The sequence below is a fragment of the Onychostoma macrolepis genome, chromosome 08 (assembly GCF_012432095.1).
Source record: "Onychostoma macrolepis isolate SWU-2019 chromosome 08, ASM1243209v1, whole genome shotgun sequence".
NCBI lineage: Eukaryota > Metazoa > Chordata > Actinopteri > Cypriniformes > Cyprinidae > Onychostoma > Onychostoma macrolepis.
Window position 1 is genome coordinate 22,410,000 of NC_081162.1, and position 22,518 is coordinate 22,432,517.

Sequence of the window (22,518 nt, forward strand, 5' to 3'; positions counted from 1 at the left end):
ATGGTATTGAACATGATATTTGATATAATCCTGATAAGAGTGTGGTTATGATTTGCAGAACTAAGGAGGATAAAAGTATAAATTTTCCAGTTTTTAAGTTGTGAACGCATGACAGATGATGAGGATATTGAAAGGCAACGCCGTATGATGTATATGCATTCGAATATATTTTATGTAAGTTTAGTTTCTGTTCAGATGAGGTAAAGGTGTCACTTTTCAAAGCATACTGTACAACACTTTATACTGCTCATTTGTGGTGTAACTACAGAGCATCTAGTTTACAGAAGCTGCAAGTAGCTTATAATGATGCAATGAGAATCTTACTAAGGAGACCTAGATGGTATAGTGCAAGTGAATTGTTTGTGAGTGTAAGAGTAATCACTTTTAAAGCACTGTTACGAAATTTTATGTATAGATTTATCTGCCGCTTAATGCTTCTAGAAATGAGATTATTGTGGGTTTATCAAATATAGGGGTTAGTACTACACAGTATCAGTCAAAGCTGTGGAGACGCTGGCATTGCTGTATTTTGTAACTCATTATGTCTGTGATAGATGCTATGGGTTGTATATGTTGTCTATTGTCTTTTTAAATCTGGACCTTGAGTCTGTAATAAAGTTTGATTGATATATATATCATACACACACACACACACACACACACATATGTGTGTGTGTGTGTGTGTGTGTATATATATATATATATATATATATATATATATGTGTGTGTGTGTGTGTGTGTGTGTGTATGATATATATATCAATCAAACTTTATTACAGACTCAAGGTCCAGATATATATATATCAATTAAACTTTAAAAAGACAATAGACAACATATGCAACCCATAGCATCGATCACAGACATAAAGAGTTACAAAATTCAGCAATACCAGTGTATCCACAGCTTTGACTGATACCGTGTAGTACTAACCCCTATATTGAATCATTTTCTAATATATGCAAATATAATAAAGTTAGTAATAATAATATCAATAATAATTATGTATGATGAATGTTTATATTTTAATTTTTAATTTCTAGGACAAGTATAAAGCAATTAAATATATATAAATAATAAATAATTAAATATAAACACTACCATTCAAAAGTTTGAGGTTAGTATGATTTTTTTTAAAAGAAATTAACACTTTTATTTAGCAAGGATGCATTAAATTGGTCAAAACTGACAATAAAGACTTGTACGTTGTTTTAAAACATTTCTATTACAAATAAATGCTGTCCTTTTGAACATTCTATTGATCAAAGTATACTGAAAAAATGCTTGGTTTCCACAAAATATTAAGCAGCACAGCTGTTTGATAAAAATAAATGTTTTTTGAATACCAAATCAGCATATTAGAATGAAAAATAAATTGCAATAGAAAATAGTTTTTTTAAACTGTAATATGTCGTAAAATGTTTTTACTGTATTTTTGATCAAATAAACACAATCTTGGTGAGCATAAGAGACTTCTTTCAAAAGCATTTAATAATCTTACCGTGCCTTTTGAACAGTATACATAAAAGTCAATAGAAAAGTAGCAAAACTAAATGAAGAATGTGTGGTAAAATGTTTCCATTATACAGTAGTTTGTGATCTTTTAGTGTGATCTCAATCTGTTAGTTTAATTAAAAAGTTCTTAGACATAAAAGTTCCCAAAGTTGAAGAAACACTCACATATATGCGCTTCAGTAATTCCCTCAAGGTCTGTGTATTTATTTTCCATAGGTACATGTTGCATTCAAATATTGGCATCAGTCTGTCGCTTCAGTTTACCCCCTTCCAGAAACCTAAGATAAACAGTTATTCCACTGCTTTCAGCTCACCCATTTTGCTTAATTACAGAGCTAAACTAATGACAGGATCTATTAACTAACGCAAGACAGAATGAGCACACTGTTTGTAAGCATGCTTCAACGTGAACGCCCCTCGTGCATGCCGATGAGTTGTGTATTTGGCTCCTGCGGGGCCACAAGAGAGTCCCGCTGTCTCCGGTGATACAGAGCCTTTCGTGCGAGTACGCCGAACCGGATCCACGCTAATTGAACGGGATCCCGGGCTTGTCGGAACAGAAGGAGGAAGGGCAATAGTGCGCCCCCATGCTGTGCGGACCACTTTGAGAACCCTGGGAGAAATCCAATACCTTGCTCTGGTGATGTATGCAGACACGATCATTTGGAGCCCAGGGTTACGGATTTCCCCACAGGCCCTGGTTCCTGCGCAGAGCAGGCAGCTTCAGACCATGGACTCCTCTGCGTTATGGCTCAGGCTAGACTGTCTGGCTGCGAACAACAGATAATGACATTAGATGTATTGTGTCAGCAGATGCTCAGACACATCCAGGCTCTTAGCAGAGGCTCGCTGCAGTCGGGAGTCTTGTTTAGTTGTTATCTGAGAGCGTGTTTCTCATGTTTGATAACGGCCGTTATGCTAAGTGCTTTCATGGAAGGCTGAACCCAAAGAACTTGTTTTCACTATGGGGAAACATCTTTTTTGCTCATTTTATCACTGGCTAGTGTTGTCTTAGGTGTCAAATGCCATGTCAGAGCAGGCAAACACTGCAAAAAGAAATAAATTAAAAAAAACTATTCTTTATGAGTATTTCTGTATGATTTTGCAGTGAAAATATATATTTTTTAAAACTTTATCTTTTTAAAAACAAGTAAAAAAAAACATCTGTCAGTGAAAAATATATATGAGATATTTGAGATATTTAGGTTTGTTTTCAGAGAATGTACAGAATCTTTAATACAAGTGTATTGTATATATTGTTTCACTAGTTTCAAGTATAAACAAGTTAAAAATAAGTGAACAATCTACTATGCAAAGATAATAATAAATGCACTTATATTGAAATAAACAACCTATGAAAAGGAGACAGAATATCTTATGCTTCTTAAGCACATTTTGTCTTGTTTTAAAGATTTGTTGGTGTTTTCACTGGAAAACAAGTCAAAAGGGAATCATTGAGATTTATTCATTTATTTATTTATTTATTTTGCAGTCAAGGGACAATCTTCCTGCTCCTTCATCAGTAATTCAGCATACACGTGCATTTGTGGGTTGTTTTTAGTAAAAAATATTTAAACATCATTAAATCAAGATGATTTTTATTTTGAAGCAAAATAATATGTTAAGACTTGTTTTCAGAGAGTGTAATTTGAATTAAGTAATTTTTCTTAACCCACTGGCATAATGTTTGTTTTGAGCATAAATCTTACTACATTTTGTTAGTTTTATTCTTAAACAAGAATTTGGCAAACTATGAGTTTTTAATTGCGTGTAGGATGGGGATCTTTAGTGTTGTAGTGTGCATTTGGCATAAGAAGACTTCTGAAAGTCTTGGCATAACGGGCCTCTTGCAATATTTCATCTTAAATTAGATGTCTTCCAGGAATGTTTATCTTGTAACCTTGGTGCATTGGCACAATAAGGCAGAGAAACATATCTCAGTTCCACTGGTTATAACAGAACTGTTACTTGTCAAGACATAATTTCAAGGAGCGAGGAATAGTGGTTTAACCCATTAAAGGACCCACTAAAGATCTTTAACACAATGCCTACATTGGAATTTTTAAGTTTTAATTTTTTTTTACTTTTAAAAAATATTCCCTTAAAATATCTTAAATCATATTTATTTTATTTTACTTTTTAAAAATTATTTATTTACTTTTGTACATTTATTTTCAGAATTTTAGGTATTTAACTAGAAAATATTATGACCATTTTTAGTACGTGAAGCCCTCAGTAACATTTGTAATTTGGCTTCTGATTAAAAATTTTAATTCCTTAAGTATACAATATGGCAATTAGTACAATAAGTATATAAGTGTAATATTAATTACACTAAATTATTTGTCATTAAAACACATAGTACACACAAATGTTGGGTAAATTATTGATACTTTGCAGCTTATCCTTTTAGAACAATCTTCATGTTGTGTGTGCCTATAATGCCTAAGAATGCTGTCTTTGTAGGCATCTCACTAGGTTTTTGAAACAGAGCCCCAGACTAGCTCTGGTGTGACTAACAGCCTAACAGTGGCATGTGCGGGTCAGGACAGGGCTTAGACTTCTGCTGTCCTACAAAGTAAGGGCCAGGTTATACAAATCCAGACAGGGCCTTCAAATCTACGTTTTTCAGCCTCCAAATGTTTCTCGCCATGTCTGGGATTGTCAGCACAATTCAAGCTGTCAGACACAAACTCACAGGCATGGACACAAGAGGGCAGAGAGAGGCCAAGCATAAAGATTACAGGAGAAGGGGGAGAAGTGGGGGAGATGAGATGAGGTTGGGAATGCAGGCTCAGCAGCTAAGCATTACAGGAATTCAGTACATGCACACAATAGACGTGAAGGAATCTGCAGACCTTCAGCCTTTTGACAGCTGACAGAGCTTATTACCGAGACATGATGCCAACATAACCGCATATGTTTGGTTAAGAATAGGGTGTTATCCTGCCATTACTCCAGTTTGCAGTGTCACATGATCCTACAGAAATCATTCTAATATTCTGAGCAGTTACTAAATTAACATCTGGCTTTTGGAGGGCATGAAACAGTTCTGTAGAAAACAATAATTTGGATGCACTTTTGTCTTTAGAATTGCAGAAACATTTAGTGAACAAAATGCTATGTAAAGAAATGCATGTGATGCATTGGCCTTAAATGCATCTTGGCATATTGTTTAAATTTGAAAGATGCAGAGTTACTACACCGCTCGAGTTGAGCTCTTCAGACTGCGTTGTTATTGATCCAGACTGCAGCTGCAGCCTCCAGTTGTATGTCTCCTCCAAACAACAGCATCATCAAACAGCGCTCTTCCTTCACTCTGACAGGCTCGATGAATAATTCCATTTGGAAGTTTGGCAAATGGCAAATTTCATGTGGAAGATGGCCCGAAAATAACAAAGAGCTAAAAAATTTAGATTGCACCCGAGGGGGAAAATATTCTTTGAAGTTGTTTTGATAAGATGTCTTAAAGCAACAATATACTGTATATATATATATATATATATATACATATACACACAGCTGTGCTCATAAGATTACATACACCTTGCAGAATATGCATATATGTTAATAATTTCATCTAAATAAGGGGAATCATGAAAATTGAATGTTATTTTTATTTAGTACTCTCCTGAATAAGCTATTTCACCTAACATATATTTATATATACTCCACAAGACAAAATAATAACTGAATTCATAAAAAATGACCCCTTTCAAAAGTTTACATACCCTTGAATCTTAACAATCTTTGTTGTTTCCTGGATGATCCACGACTGTTTTTCTGTGTTGTGATGTTCAAATAGTTTACACCTCCCAGCTCTTAATGCATTGTGTGTGTGTGTGTATATATATATATAATTACTCAAAATTCGGAAGGTGTCATGTATACCCTGAGTAGGAATGATGTTTCTATACTAGTCTAGCTATACTAACTATACTAGTCCTTTCAGCAGAATTTCTTTGTGACATTGTTTGTTCCTGTTAGCCCCTTAATCGGTTGTTGTGCAACAACAGGCACTAAGTGGCTTATTAAAATCAATCAGCCATTCATTCACTTCATGCATGAGGCCTCGATTCACATTTCCCACCCATTAATTGCATCTACATGCCTGAGAAATGCATGTTTTTTTCCCCTTCTCAGTGTTTCAAGAATCCTAATCAGACAGACTTTGGATTTTCAGGAATAATTCAAGTCCTTTTAATCTTTTCCTAATCTGTAGAGCGTCTGAAAAGCACCAGCTCAGCTCTCCCGCTATGAACTTGCAGTGCACCAGTATTTTTCCCCCCTTTTCCATGCCAGCCAACAGTTTCCATGGTAACACCGGCTTTGAGGGGAGTATCACATCAGTGAAGCTCCTCAGCCCAGCGCTGCGAGCAGATGTGTGTGCCGCACCAATCGCGCAGCTATGCACAGCGCAACCAAACGCTACGGATGAGAGGAAAGAACAAATAGAAGGGAAAAAGCCAAGCGCCGGTTTTCACATGCATCTGCTCCAGTGGTTAATGTATCTCTGAGTGTAATCCAGTCCTTTCCTCTGACTTCCTGTCCAGGGCTTCCTGAGCCGCAGACTGAAGGGTTCCATCAAACGCACCAAAAGCCAGCCGAAGCTCGACCGCCACAGCAGCTTCAGGAACATCTTACCGGGCTTCAAGAGCGCGGAGAATGACAGGTAAGGTGGAACCATTTAGGTTTGCGTTGCAGTTTAGAGTCTCTAACGGCTTCCTGTTTGTTGCCTTATTATTTTTTATTCATCCAACACCTGAATCCACCATTATATTGACAGCTGTCATCACGTCCTTTATGATGTGCTGTTTACAGTACGTCACTGCGTGATTGTAAAGTACATAAAAATGTAGATTTTGTGCCATCAAGTTGATTAACAGATCTCCCCTTGACCTGTCGGTTTTACATAGCGTAATGCCTCGATTCGCAGCTTTCCGTTCTCCTTCAACATTCATCACAAAATTCTCAGAACGTTTAGCCTCTCTATTCATCTCTATTAGGATTGTTTAGAGTCACTTATTGCAGTGCTAAAATGTCTGAGTCATCTTTCTCCCCAATGAATAGGGATCACAGAGTGAGGAATGAATTGGATTACTCGCAGGATAAATGGTCTGGCCTCAGTCTAATTTGCGAGAGATGCTTGTGAAATATTCGGCTCCCTGCGTGTCGTTCAGGTTGTCAAGAGAAGAAATATCTGGCTCCCGGATGCTGGGTCCATATGTTGTTTTGATGTGACTTCAATACAGTGACCTACACGCTGCAGTTTGTTTCCCAGCCTCAGGTCAGTGTGTGCTGCTTGTATACGAGCTTCTAGGAATGCACACAGAAGCGAACAGAGTTTAGATAATATTGCGACTGCATTTGAGTGTGTGTTATTCAAAAGGACTGGCCACTAACTTTGCCACTGTGGAAATCTAAGCAATATCTGTCAACCTCACTTCTTTACAAACCCAAACATTTTTTTCCTTTGTGAAAATAGGTTAAATTAACCACAAATGGAGGCTTGCTGAGGACTCAGTGCTTCTCAGATTATTTTTTGTGATTTTCCTTGCATTTGTTTGCCCTAGTTTGAGATCTGAAACTTCATTTTCATATTTGCAAAGATATCAAAAGTCTGAGGTCTTTTTGTGAACTCATATATTTCTCAAATTCTCAAGGCATTCAATTCACATGTATTGCTTTATATTTATATTGTATGTCAGCAGTTGTCTCTTTTTTTATTTATCCATTAGGAAAGTTGGTAGTTAAATTAAGCATTAATCTGAGATTTGAGATATAAAAGAGCAACGTCTGTTCATCTTTGACCTGACGGTTAGATATGTGAGTTTGAATTTGGCTTCTGTTAGTCAAACCATTATTTCCGGTCATCACCCTGCTGAACCTTTCAACAAATGTGTCAAAATGGCAAACATTTCATTTATTATTTAGCCTACTCATCCTCATCTCATTCTAAACGCTTATGGTGAACGTCCTGGCTGCTCTTTTCCAAGTAATAAAAAGTAAATTGGGACTGGGCATGTCAAGTGCCAAAAACTGACAGAAAAGTACCATAAAAGTGTTATTAAAAAGTCCATATGACTCATGCAGCTATATTACAAATCTTCCAAAGCCATGCGATAGCTCTGTGAAATTTAAGCCGCTCTTGACTGATAATTTTCCACTTCGTTGTTGCTCTGAAATCAAATGTGGTGCCATTAGTCATTAGACACTTTTGCGGTACTTTTTTGTGGTGTATTTTATGGTTCCATTTACTTTTATTATATTGAAAAGAATGGACAGTTCTGCAAAAATATGTCTTTTACAGAAGAAAAAACCTCTTACAGGTTTGAAATGATGTGATATTCATTTCACAGAATGTTCATTTCTGAGCGAACTATGTCTATATTTATCTAAGATGCGTCTCAACTTCCTTTATTCTCCATCTGTGAGGGAAAGTATTCTCATTTATCCAAAAGAGAATCTCGAGAGCACCGTCTCTTACATGGGAATTTGTTGAGTCACTCTACAGGACTGCGGATATCATAGCAACCACGCCAAAGATTTCTCCACAGCTCACCGTGAACCTTGTGCTTCTGTGTTGCTGTGATGTTAGCAGGCAAAAATGGCCTTGCTTGTCCAGAGATTTTATGCCTCATTAGAGCAGCATATTATCCTGGGAGGGAGAGCATCAGCTTCACGGCACCAAGGTGTGTGAGCTGGATGTGACACATACATACTGCTTTACAGATGCTGTGGCAGCCTCTCTACCTGGCTGGGTTCTGCCAGTCACAGTAAGTTAAGGGTCATTTCCTCCAGACGTGCCTGTTCTGCCTGCCTGGACCTGACGGTTGCAGTCTGAGCCAGTGTTGCATAGTTCAGACAGGGTCTGTCACCTTTGCAGTATTTTCTACCATCTCATAGCCTAATATTTCATGAAATTGGATTTATTTTCTTTGCTTTCAGTTTTAATTTGCTTTCCTAGTCTTTTTGTGCACAAATCATTTACATTATTCCAAAGAAAAAAATTTGGCTTAATTTTTAGTCAACAATTTTCTCTTTTTTCTTTCTCAATTAAAAAAGTAAAATTGGTCTGCAAATTCCATTTCATATTGACTTTGATTTTGTTTTTGTAGCACTTTGTGCCACGTTTTTTTTTTTTTTGCATAATTTTTCCTTGATGGACTACTTTGGGCTGTTAGTGTGCATTCTATATGTTGGCTATAAACATCAAAGTTGCCACTGATTTATTTAATGTGTCAGCCAATAGTGTGAGTTTGGGGAAGGACTGCCATTTAATGTGTTTAATAACAGAGAGGAGTGGGGCTTAAGGGGTTTCTTAGAGGTTTTTTTTTATTTTTATTATTTTTGTGTTGATAGTGGTTCAGAAATTACAGAGTTGATCTGCTTAATGATCTGTTTTTACAGATTAAGCCTTAGGTTGGTAAAATGGCATGAAATTGGATTCAGCTGTTACGCTGGATTTTTAGTCTCGTTCTGCTTGTAGAGGACTCTGTCTTGAGCAGTGTTGATCTGTTCTGCACTGATGGCCAGCATCAGTGTATGTGGAATATGTGGTTTCATCCTTTATGGACTCTATATAGTGCATATTTTCCCTCTTTACCTTTTAACTCTATAAAAGCTTCCATTTAGATATCTGGTGTCCTTTTGGGTGAAGAATACGCTTTTAAAGCTTCTAACTGGCCACTGCAAAGGACTTTTATTGATAGAATTAACATATGAACTGGAAGTGATATGAAAGGGAAGTTGATTTGCGTTTATAGCGGAAGGGCAAAAATGTATAGTTAATTATTTTGGGGAGTACTTTATAATAACTTATATAATAAGTTACTTAACATAAGGTGATGTAATTTATGCGCCACTAGTGTCACCAGGTGAATTTATATAAATAATGTTTGACATATTAAAAAATACAGGGAGATTTTTTTTCTTTAATTTTATTCAGCAAAAATAAAAATGCATAAAAAATGCATTATATGTTTTTTATAAGGAAATATCTGAAGGATCATGTGACACTAAAGACTGGAGAAATGTGTGCTGAAAATTCAATTTAGACATCACAGGAAAAAAATACATTTTAAATTTATTCATATATAAAAGAGATATTTTAAATTGTAATAATATTTCACAATATTTTTGTTTTTTACTTTGTTGATCAAATACATGCAGTCTTGGTGAGCATAAGACCCTTCTTTCAAAAACATGAGAAAAATCTTACCCCAAATTTTGAATAACATTGTTTAACAGATCAGTACTTGATGTATATTCAGTTATAAAAATACACTATATTGCCCTTCTAATGAACAGGTTTGACTACTTTAGTAATTTCCATGAGTACAGATCTTAATGTTTAAGCATATAATGATATTCAAGGGAATTGTGTGCTTCTAATTTTAAAGCAACAGTTTGGACAGGACCCTTTTCTATTCTAACATGACAAGGCCTCTGTGTATAAGGCAAGGTTCAAAAAGAAATGATTGATTTAGTCAGTGTGGAAGAACTTGACTGGTCTGCAGAAAGCCAAGTCCTAATCCAAGCTGAACACCTCTGGTGTGACTTTAAATACAGATCTTGAGCCAAAAACTCTTTACCAAACACCAATGACTTGTACATACACTATATGGACAAATGTATTGGGACACCCCCTTCTTTAGAACAGAAAAAGGCACTTCCAAAACTGTGGCAACAAAGATGGAAACATAATTCATGTATTTAAAAATTGTATTTCCATCTCTGTTGCAACATTTTTGAAAGTGTCTAAAATGACTGTACCCATATGTGCAAGTCATAGGTGTTTGGTAAAGAGTTTTTGGCTCAAGATCTGCATTTAAAGTCACACAAGAGGTGTTCAGCATGGATTAGGACTTGGCTTTCTGCAGACCAGTCAAGTTCTTCCACACTGACTCAATCAATCATTTCTTTTTGAACCTTGCCTTATACACAGAGGCATTGTCATGTTAGACTCAAAAAGGGTCCTGTCCAAACTGTTGCTTTAAAATTAGAAGCACACAATTCCCTAGAATATCATTATACACTTGTACATTCTTGAATATCATTATCATTGTACACTCTCAGAAATAAAGGTACAAAAGCTGTCACTGGTGCGGTACCTTTTCAAAAGGTACACTTTTGTACCTATTAGGTTAAAATATGTACACTTTAAGTACTAATATGTACCTTTAAGGTACCAAAATGGACCCTTTAGGTACACACATGTACCTTTTGAAAAGGTACCACCCCAGTGACAGCTTTTGCACCTTTATTTCTGAGAGTGTACTCATGGAAATGACTAAAGTAGTCAAACCTGTTCATTAGAAGGGGGTGACCCAATACTTTTGGCAATATAGTGTATATGAATCAAACTGTGACATTTCTAACCATTTTAATGCATTATGTTATTATATATCATATACTATATGCTATTGTCACTTGCTAATCCAAGAGGAGAAATCAAACAGTCACTAAAAGACAAAACAAAAGACTTTAACATGACATTGAGCCTTAGGAGATCCCTGTACATTGCAGCCTTTGAAAAGGACATTGGGCTTTAACTATTGATTTTACCTCTTTCTCCCAACAACCATTATCTGAACAATAACAGCAGTGAGATCTCTTCATCCTCATGTAATTGAACGAGAAATAAAGGAGGTGGCGTCGTCTCGGCAGGGTGATGGATAGGGCTATTCAAAGCGTGTTTTCATTCGGCAAAGGCCATCTTCTTCACCTCTGGCTCATACTTCTGTACATTTATTCGAGTTATTGCTGCATAATCCATTGTTTTAAATCTAAGCACATGCTGCTTGAAACCAATTACTGAAGCATCATGTTCTTGTGTTTTTTTGTTTGTTTGTGTTTTTTAAGAGTCTCTTGCATCAACTGTTGGACACAGCGTGGTTTCCAGGTCAGCCTCCCTTCATGCTGCAGGCTGTTTTGCTATGTCCCACTTAATTACAAGCCTGGGAGTCGTGTAATAGAGAGAATGCATGGCCTTACTGCACTCCGCTAACACCAAGAGACATGCTCGCCCAGGGCGTGCCAGTGTTGTAGTGTGCACCCTACGCCACACATTACTGTCTTCATTTCTTTCTGTGTTTGTGTATGTGTGTGTGCGGGGGTCTTTGTCTTTCTTCCCTAGACGAATGGCGTAATCAGAAGCTGTTATGTTATTTTGTTTATTTAGTGACCTGTGAATTTCACCGCAGATTGTCTCGTGGTTGCCATCGATGTGTGAAATCTAATATATCTCCTTAAGCATACATGCATACCGAGATATATGAAAGAGAATCGCTTGGAAAGCATTATGTGTATTTTAAGCACCATATTTGTGTACAAGCATCTGATAAACATCTTTAAAATGATTTGAGATTAGAAGTGTCACAAAAACATCTGTAGAAAGCTATTCTGACATCCATCAGGAAAATTATAGCCATGTACTGAAGATGAAAACACTCTAAAAATTGCACATTACAGATGAAAACAGACTTTTAATAGATTTCTTAATGATGTATGTGAGCAATGTATTGAGTCTGCAGAAAGCTAAACTAGCAGTCGTGTGTTCCAATAGTGGTCAGTTGTCATACTTTCTACTCCAGTGAATATTTATGAGAAAAAAGTAAATTCTTTATTTTCATAAACCTAAAAATCTTGGCTACAAAAAAGATATTGTGTATTTCTTATGTTGTTGATCAGGAAAAGATGTTGCTTTTTAAACATAAGTTCACAATGAAACCCATTCAATGACCTGTTATTAGTTTTTCAGCTTGAAACAATTTAATGGTAAGCAAATGAGAACAACAGAAACAATCAAACTAACAAAAGAGCAATAATATGCAAGGGCCGTGACAAGTTCTGGTTAGTCTAATGCAGTACACATAGCATGTTTTTTTTTTTTTTTAATAATAAACAATAAGAATGAAAAGTAGATAGAATAGAAATAGAATAGAGAATGATAATGTTACATGATCAAGTTTTTTTAAATAAAAATAAAACAAGTAGATAGAATAGAGATAGAATAGAGAATGCTAGTGTTAGAGGCACATTAAAAAAGTAAACAAGTAGATAGAATTGAAATAGAATAGAGAATGCTAGTGTTAGAGGTGCAAGTTGTTTTTAATAAAAAGAAAACAAGTAGATAGAAATAGAATAAAGAGTACTAGTGTTAGAGGGTCAAGTTTTTAATAAAAAGAAAGCAAGTAGATTGAATAGAAATAGAATAGAGAATGCTAGTGTTAGAGGCTCATTAAAAAGTAAACAAGTAGATAGAATAGAAATAGAATAGAGAATGGTAATGTTAGAGGGTGAAGTTTAAAAAAAGAAAAAGAAAGCAAGTAGATAGAATAGAAATAGAATAGAGAATGCTAGTGTTAGAGGGTGAGGTTTAAAAAAAGAAAAAGAAAACAAGTAGATAGAATAGAAATAGAATAGAGAATGCTAGTGTTAGAGGGTCAATATTTTTTTTTCTATAAAAAGAAAAAAGTAGATATAATAGAAATAGAATAGAGAGTGTTAGTGTTAGAGGGTCAAGTTTTTTAATGAAGAAAATACGTAGATAGTATAGAAATAGAATAGAGAATAGTTAGTGTTAGAGGGTCAAGTGTAGATTGTTATATTAAACTATTGTTTTGACCTACAGGTATTATAATTCGTAATTGTATAAAATTACAACATTTAAAATTTTAGTTTGGAGAATTGTGACAACACTCCCTGGTCTCCCGTTCATCTTTGTAAGGGAACTTGTGCACATCTTTATAAAAAACCAACCTCTTAAATAATACATGTGCAAGTTGTCACTATTGACTGATATTGATTAAAGGCACACTGGAAACCACTGCCCCCCAGTATGTGGTGTCCCAGGAGATGGGGGAGGGGTGCAGCGAGCGGCTACGGGATGGTGGTTGGGTTTGGTTTGAAGACATGTGTGATGTGAGGGCTGTGGCGGTCTGCCCATAATGGATTAGCCTCATTAAATTCAAACCTGCATTCCTCACAAAGAGACACCCACGGCAGAGCAGCACGTCCTTGCTTCCTTCAGTCTGTCTATCCCTCTGGTTTTGTCTCCATCTCACCCTGTCTTCCCCCAACGGTACTCCATCTATCTGACAGGCTTTCTATCCCCCCACCTATATTTATTTTTATTAGTTTCTGCAGTCTCCGCACCCCACTAAAACCTGCACCGTATTTCTGCTTTTGACCCTCTAGCAACCTCAAATATCAGCTATGAATATGACTGTCATGTACATTCAGAGCATTTCTATGATTGGCCAAGGACTTTCACTGGTTATTGATGGATATGTTTTTTTTTTCGTTTCATGAAACAACGGTTTTATCTCTCAAGGTCTGCATTTAATGGCAAACTGAGCAAGCTTTGCGGCTTATTTAATCCTATGGAAATTGATGCTTAGCGCTTCATGTAGCTTTTATGTGGTCATTAAACCTGTTACATATTCTGCGGTTTCTAAAGACTGTCCATGTTTTGTTAATGGTAGATGCAGATACCAGCTGCATCTCTTTCTCAAGATTTTTTATGATCACATCCAAAATTGAGCTTCCATTTTCTTTCTCTTAACTCTTTGAAATCTCTATTATTTAGTGCTATTGAATCCAGTACTACCTTTCATATAACAGTTTATTAGATCGTTTTAATAGGAGATCAGCGGGTTTTAATGGTAAAGGAACAGTTCAGAACAGGAACAAGCTTCTTTTTTTTTCTTTACTGTATTGGTCAGTATTGGTGACCTATTTTCAGCTTTAGCAAATCTTAAAATTAATTTTCAGAGACAGTACATTTATAGTGCCTAAACTACATTTTTTAGTTTTTCTTTTTTAATGTTTTATTTTAAAATGATTTAAAATAGATATATACATTTATCTCTGTCAGCCTAATTTATATCACTAAATACTAAAGGAAATTTTTTATTACACCAAAGGTGTTAAATAAAGCTTTCTTTTTGACCCAGCGGTTCAATGACACTCTTTTTTGGCAACACTTCCCTCCTTGTCTTCATTTCACTCTCATTTTGAATGCTTGACATGGTACATTATAGATCGGGCCTGTGAATGATGTATAATAATGAAATTCTTGTAAGCAGGGCTGTGTTTGACATCTTCACAGACAAGGACGGTGACCTCTCTATCCCAGAGATCTTTATTTGGAGGAATCACTGAATCCCATTGTTATGACGTGAAGTAATACTTAAGCCAAAGGACAGAATAACCTTCTTGATAAAACAACTTCCAGCTGAATGATTTCTGAATTTAAGTTCAACACAGTATAAATAGAAATGCTCAGGTATTGTTAAAGCAATGTCAATTCAAGTTAAGCTGTATTGACAGTATCTCTGACATGCTGTTGATTATTTTAGGAAATCATTTTGACTCATAACTGCCTGGCGTTAGACCAGGACAAACATTAAAATATGTGTGTTTGCACACAGTTTCAACAGTATAGATGACTTCATCAACAAACATGAGCAAATGACTCTTATGAGCCAGTTCTTTTTAGTGAATCAAATGCATTCAGCAAGTTAAGTGTAGATTCATGAATAAGTGACTCTTGAATCAAACCACAACCAAGCTGTATGTGAGACTTTAAGACTTTTTGTTTTAGATTTTTGGACTTTTTAATTTAGCTATGAGTGAATGTCAGTGTAAAGTTAAATACAATCTTGGAGTTCCTTTGTCAGTAACATAACTAAAAGATAATTTAGTAACTTTACAGGTCAAATCACACATACTTTTCTATATAAGAATTAATAGGGGTGCATTAAGTAAAATATGAGCTTCCGCTTTTAAACTCCGTCTTGCTCCATAGACTTACATTGTCTGCATAGACATTTTTTTTTTACAAGCTGAGGGACAGATTGAAATAATTTCATTGGTAAATGACAGCATAGCAGAGATACTGTGAATTAAGCTTATAGTTTGAAGCTGGAACATTCTTTTAATTATTTTAAATAAGTTACATCAACTTAAAGCAAACCATAGCAATGCGTTTAATATACAATGCTTATGCAACAACATATATGTATTTCAGAGGTATTTAACCAGCATCTTGCAATTTGTTCACTGTCTAAATTGTGAGACAGAAACAGTGAAAGCAAACTTTTGGATTGAGCCAAAAGTAGTGAATTAAATTAGGAATTGCAGAATAATGTGATAACCTTCAGATTTTGTTCTATTTCTTGCACTGCTTTATACAAAATAGAGTTTGCAAAAGAATGATGGTGCAGTTGAGGATAAAACTGAATTGATGGATTGCAATTTACATTTTAAAAGATGGCTTAACTTTGCACTGTCGTTTTGACAGCAGAGAATGCTGTTAGCTCTAGTAATGGGGCTTTTTGCAATGACCATGACCTGAGCAAATTGATTTACTCTAGGAAGATATGTCTTTCTAATTCACACTCAAATCCAGGAGGATAGCAGAGAGAGGAACAGCTTGAACGCAGCTGTCATTTCTGTCACCTGATTTTTTCCTGTGCATTGTACAGTGGTTGAGATGAGGCCAGTCATTACTCCGCCGTCACTCACGGCCTGTCAGCGTCCTGCAGATCCCGCCCCGACAGCTCATCAGCTTCTGGAATTTTCCAAACGTCTGTACCATACTGATCACTCATGCTTCATAATTGCCTGGAATATATTACACAGACCAAAAACAAACCCATGTGAGCCGGAAATTGTCGATCAAGTTAGTGGATTTTCTACTTTTTTGACAAATTCTGGGAGTAAATTAACAGTTGAATATAAATATCTTGTCATAGAGTTGTTGTAACGGGGCTGACGAGACGAGAGGCGTGCGGATCCATGTGCAGGCTTTTATTTACAGGCATGGTCAAAGATACAGGCAGGGTCGAAACAATAGCAAACAGGTATGGCAGAGACAAGACAAAGAGTAAACTTAGGGCAAGCGTGGGTCGACGATCAGCGAACAGTATCCAAAGGGCAAGACAGGAGAGGGAAACCAAAACGTCAGCGATAGTCCAGGCAGGGGAAAACACAATCCAACAAAGGCAAGGCTAGGCTAGGAAAACTAACAGGCTCTGTAGGGCAGCGATAGTGCATACGATACTCGGCAACGAGGGAGAGAATGTCCAGGGTTGAAATAGTGTGTGTGATTAGTGATGCTGTGTGATCAGGTGTGCGTGTGATTAGTGCAATGAGTGATTGGTGACAGCTGTGTGCGTGTGATTGGTGAGATGGCTGATGGGAAATGCAGTCCATGTGATGTGTGGTGTGAAAGTCCATGTGGTGAGCGGGTGACCTCTAGTGGTGAATGAACGGGAGTGCAGACCACATTCGTGACAGAGCCCCCCCCCCCAAAGAGCGGCTTCCAGACGCTCCACACAGTCTATAATCAGGAGGGAGGTGGAGCAGAGGCGGAACAGGGGGAGGGATGGAGGGCCAGGTCCTTGTGGCAGCGGAGTGATCTGGGACCGAGGTAGAGCCGGCAGAGCAGGAAGCCAGGGCGGACCAGACGGGACTTGAGCCCACCAGGGAGGACCAGAAGATCTCCACGGCGGTGCAGAAGACCACCAGAGCCAGACAGCAGACCACCACGGCGGCGCAGATAGAACAGGTGGAGCAGATAGAGCAGGAGCCCACCACGACGGGTCAGGAACCCACAGCAGAGCCTGGGACCTATGGAGAACAAAGACACAAGGAGGAGACAGAACATGCACAGACACAAGGACTGGGGTAGGGAACACAGGAAGTTCATAGTTCGTTTCCATAGCAGGGACAGGACAGAACGAGAGTTCATTGGCGGCCTCCATAGCCGTGACAGGACAGAACGAGAGTTCATTGGCTGATACCGCTGACACCTCAGAACGAGAGTTCATTGGCTGATACCGCTGACACCTCTGGAGGTTCTACAGTGGTAAACACAGGACACAGGGAGAGTTCAGTAATGGTTTCTTTGACCGTAACACAACAGGCTGAGAGTTCATTGCTGGGCGCCACCACCATACGAGGAGCTGAAGTGAGCACCGCCGCTTCGGGAGGTTCTGCAGCATGTACCGCCACCTCTGGAGAAACTGCAGCGGGTACCGTCACTTCAGGGAACACGGCAGTGAGCGCCACTACCTCAGGAGGTTCTGCAGCGTCAGCCGCCACCTCTAGAGACATCATAGTGGACGCCGCCACCTCTGGGAGTTCTGTGGTGGTGGATGCAGCCCAAACACACCAAAATGCGATCCCCATCAGGGGAAGCGTTTCAGACAGGGGAATCAGTTCAGGAACAGGAGGGTTAGAGTGAGTGAGTTTGGGGATACCAGTTGTGCGTGCAGACACCAGCGGTGAATCCCTCACACTGGATATCAGACTGGGATAATGACAGACTGACCTTGATGATCTGGGTGTGTCAGCCCGGACGTGACCCGACTCTGGACGGTCAGCGGAGACGTGCTGCCGTGACTCTGGACGGTCAGCGGAGACGTGCTGCCGTGACTCTGGACGGTCAGCGGAGACGTGCTGCCGTGACTCTGGACGGTCAGCGGAGACGTGCTGCCGTGACTCTGGACGGTCAGCGGAGACGTGCTGCCGTGACTCTGGACGAGCAACTGTGATGTGACTTTAGGAGATCAGCCGTGACGTGCTGCTGCGACTTTAGGAGATCAGCCGTGACGTGCTGCTGCGACTTTAGGAGATCAGCCGTGGCGTGCTGCTGCGACTTTAGGAGATCAGCCGTGACGTGCTGCTGCGACTTTAGGAGATCAGCCGTGACGTGCTGCTGCGACTTTAGGAGATCAGCCGTGACGTGCTGCTGCGACTTTAGGAGATCAGCCGTGACGTGCTGCTGCGACTTTAGGAGATCAGCCGTGACGTGCTGCTGCGACTCTGGACGAGCAACTGTGATGTGACTTTAGGAGATCAGCCGTGACGCGTGCTGCTGCGACTTTGGGAGATCAGCCGTGACGTGCTGCTGCGACTTTAGGAGAGCAGCCGTGACGTGCTGCTGCGACTTTGGGAGATCAGCCGTGGCGTGCTGCTGCGACTCTGACGAGCAGCCGTGGCGTGCTGCTGCGACTCTGGACGAGCAGCCGTGACGTGCTGCTGCGACTCTGACGAGCAGCCGTGACGTGCTGCTGCGACTCTGGACGAGCAGCCGTGACGGGGCAAGATTCTGGGAGATCAGTTGAGACGTGACTCGGTTGATGACGACCAACTGTGACTTGACTTAGCTTGTGAAGATCAGCTCTGACTTGGCTTGATTCGTGGAGATCCGCTTTGACTTGGCTTGATTCGTGGAGATCCGCTTTGACTTGGCTTGATTCGTGGAGATCCGCTTTGACTTGGCGATTCGTGGAGATCCGCTTTGACTTGGCTTGATTCGTGGAGATCCGCTGACTTGGCTTGATTCGTGGAGATCCGCTTTGACTTGGCGATTCGTGGAGATCCGCTGACTTGGCGATTCGTGGAGATCCGCTGACTTGGCTTGATTCGTGGAGATCCGCTGTGTCCTGGCTTGATTCGTGGAGATCCGCTGACTTGGCTTGATTCGTGGAGATCCGCTGACTTGGCTTGATTCGTGGAGATCCGCTGACTTGGCTTGATTCGTGGAGATCCGCTGACTTGGCTTGATTCGTGGCAATCAACGGTGACTTGACTTAGCTTGTGAAGATCAGCTCTGACTTGGCTTGATTCGTGGAGATCCGCTTTGACTTGGCTTGATTCGTGGAGATCCGCTTTGACTTGGCTTGATTCGTGGAGATCCGCTTTGACTTGGCTTGATTCGTGGAGATCCGCTTTGACTTGGCTTGATTCGTGGAGATCCGCTGACTTGGCTTGATTCGTGGAGATCCGCTTTGACTTGGCTTGATTCGTGGAGATCCGCTTTGACTTGGCTTGATTCGTGGAGATCCGCTTTGACTTGGCTTGATTCGTGGAGATCCGCTTTGACTTGGCTTGATTCGTGGAGATCCGCTGACTTGGCTTGATTCGTGGAGATCCGCTGTGTCCTGGCTTGATTCGTGGCAATCAACGGTGACTTGACTTAGCTTAGGAAGATCAGCTGGGTCTTGATTCGTGGAGATCCGCTTTGACTTGGCTTGATTCGTGGAGATCCGCTTTGACTTGGCTTGATTCGTGGAGATCCGCTTTGACTTGGCTTGATTCGTGGAGATCCGCTTTGACTTGGCTTGATTCGTGGAGATCCGCTTTGACTTGGCTTGATTCGTGGAGATCCGCTTTGACTTGGCTTGATTCGTGGAGATCCGCTTTGACTTGGCTTGATTCGTGGAGATCCGCTTTGACTTGGCTTGATTCGTGGAGATCCGCTTTGACTTGGCTTGATTCGTGGAGATCCGCTGTGTCCTGGCTTGATTCGTGGCAATCAACGGTGACTTGACTTAGCTTAGGAAGATCAGCTGGGTCTTGATACATGAAGATCAGCTTTGACTTGGCTTGACTCTCTGACATCAACCGTGACTTGACTTAGTTTGTGAAGACCAGCTGTGACTTGTCCTGACTCATGAAAATCAGCTTTGACTTGACTTAATTCATGATGATCAACAGTGACTTGACTTGACTCGTGAAGAGAAGCTGTGACTTGATTTGGCTCATGAATGGCAGCAATGACATGACGGGGTGTTGTTGTGGCCGCCATTTTGTGAACGGGCTCTGGTGCGTCCGCCATTACCGTCATAGACTCGGTGTCGCGTTCCTCCTCCACGACACCCACAGTAAACAGAGTTAGAACACAGTAAAGCATAGTCCATACAGTCTCTCAATCGGACATTAACTTCCGCTCCGGGTAACCGTGATTTAATTGGTTCATTGAGTCCAAAATGGAATAAATCTATAAACAAAGTTTCATCATATAGAGGAACTTGGTATATTAACTCACAGAATTGCTGAACATAATCCTCAATTGATTGATCTCCTTGCCGTAGACTTAGTAGCTGGTCGACAGGGTCCATACCTGGCCAGGGTTCCCTAAAAAAGCCGCTGGATCCTCGTGTGGCCGAGTATTCTGTAACGGGGCTGACGAGACGAGAGGCGTGCGGATCCATGTGCAGGCTTTTATTTACAGGCATGGTCAAAGATACAGGCAGGGTCAAAACAATGGCAAACAGGTATGGCAGAGACAAGACAAAGAGTAAACTTAGGGCAAGCGTGGGTCGACGATCAGCGAACAGTATCCAAAGGGCAAGACAGGAGAGGGAAACCAAAACGTCAGCGATAGTCCAGGCAGGGGAAAACACAATCCAACAAAGGCAAGGCTAGGCTAGGCTAGGCTAGGCTAGGCTAGGCTAGGCTAGGCTAGGCTAGGCTAGGCTAGGCTAGGCTAGGCTAGGCTAGGCTAGGCAAACTAACGGGCTCTGTAGGGCAGCGATAGTGCATACGATACTCGGCAACGAGGGAGAGAATGTCCAGGGTTGAAATAGTGTGTGTGATTAGTGATGCTGTGTGATCAGGTGTGCGTGTGATTAGTGCAATGAGTGATTGGTGACAGCTGTGTGCGTGTGATTGGTGAGATGGCTGATGGGAAATGCAGTCCATGTGATGTGTGGTGTGAAAGTCCATGTGGTGAGCGGGTGACCTCTAGTGGTGAATGAACGGGAGTGCAGACCAGATTCGTCACATGTAGCTAATGCACACTAAAGCTGGTTTATACAACACATGCTAGCTGCACATATTAATTTTGCTTCCCATATTAAAAGGTTACAGAATTCAAACTAAGCACATAAACTATAGACCTTTTTCTCTAATTGATTATTTTATTTGATCTAATTTTGCTAAAAATCTATAAAAATAATCAAGCAAACCACACTGTAAAAAATAAATCATTAAAAATTGTGTATATTAATATGAAGGAATATTCTGTATTTATTATTTAAAAACAGAATATATTAGAGTATTCACACATTGTTTGAAAATAAATAAATAAATAAATAATAATAATAAAAAAAAAAAAAAAAAAATATATATATATATATATATATATATATATATATATAATTCTTCACTTTTTTTTTGGAAACAGTGAGTGAATACTTAAATATTTACACATTTCTGTGCAAATTAATTACTAATTGGATGTAAATGTGATAGCGTGGCAGAAGCGTAGTGTAGAAGTCCTGTTTAGACTTATTTCTCTAATTAATTTTAAATATTTAATCTAATTTTGCTAAAAATCTATAAAAATAATCAAGCAAACCACACTGTAAAAATAAATAATTAAAAATAGGGTATATTAATATGAAGGAATATTCTGTATTTATTATTTAAAAACAGAATATATTAGAGTATTCACACATTGTTTGAAAATAAATAAATAAATAATAATAATTAAAAAAAAAAAAATATATATATATATATATATATATATATATATATAATTTTTCAATTTTTTCTTTTGGTAAACAGTGAGTGAATACTTAAATATTTACACATTTCTGTGCAAATTAATTACTAATTGGATGTAAATGTGATAACGTGGCAGAAGCGTAGTGTAGAAGTTAAAGTCATGTTTAGACTTATTTCTCTAATTAATTTTAAATATTTAATCAAATATTGCTATGAGGCTATTAAACTAATTTAAGCTAAATATCATATAAATATTTTTCTCTGTTAAACTGTTGGTGAATACTTTAATAGCTACACATTTCTATGCAAATTAATTACTATTTGGATGTAAATTTGATTGTCTTTTTCAGGTGAAGTAAATTTTCTTACAGTCAAGTTATAGCATAATTATCAGTAGCTCACTCCTGATAACCATTTAATAATTTATGAGAGGCAAATATTCAATATTAATGTTATTTTCAGTTTCGACCTGTTTACGCAACAGAAGCACAAAGCACAACACAAACCTGCAGTTGTGCTTAATGTCTATTATGCGCCAGTTACAAGAGCTATGTGAAAGGGGCCTAAGTGTGTAACTGTGTCTGGCAGATTCACTGGAGTTCAAGGATCAATGACAAATCAAATGATCAGATAAGCCTTTGCTATAATACGCAGTAATCTTTCAAGCAGCAGTTCTGCGTGGCCACTGCAGTGGTTTT

The 22,518-nt window shown here is 38.8% G+C and overlaps 1 protein-coding gene across 6 annotated transcripts in view; it reads left to right on the forward strand.

Moving 5' to 3' along the window:
• The window catches only part of dab2ipa (DAB2 interacting protein a), a 105,809-nt gene that overhangs the window by 35,590 nt on the left and 47,701 nt on the right, over window positions 1-22,518 (forward strand). For all 6 annotated transcript variants that reach the window (XM_058784537.1, XM_058784535.1, XM_058784536.1 and 3 more), the window contains one exon: window positions 6,067-6,185. In XM_058784537.1, coding sequence (XP_058640520.1) covers window positions 6,067-6,185 — 119 coding nt within the window. The remainder of the gene's footprint in view (window positions 1-6,066; window positions 6,186-22,518) is intronic.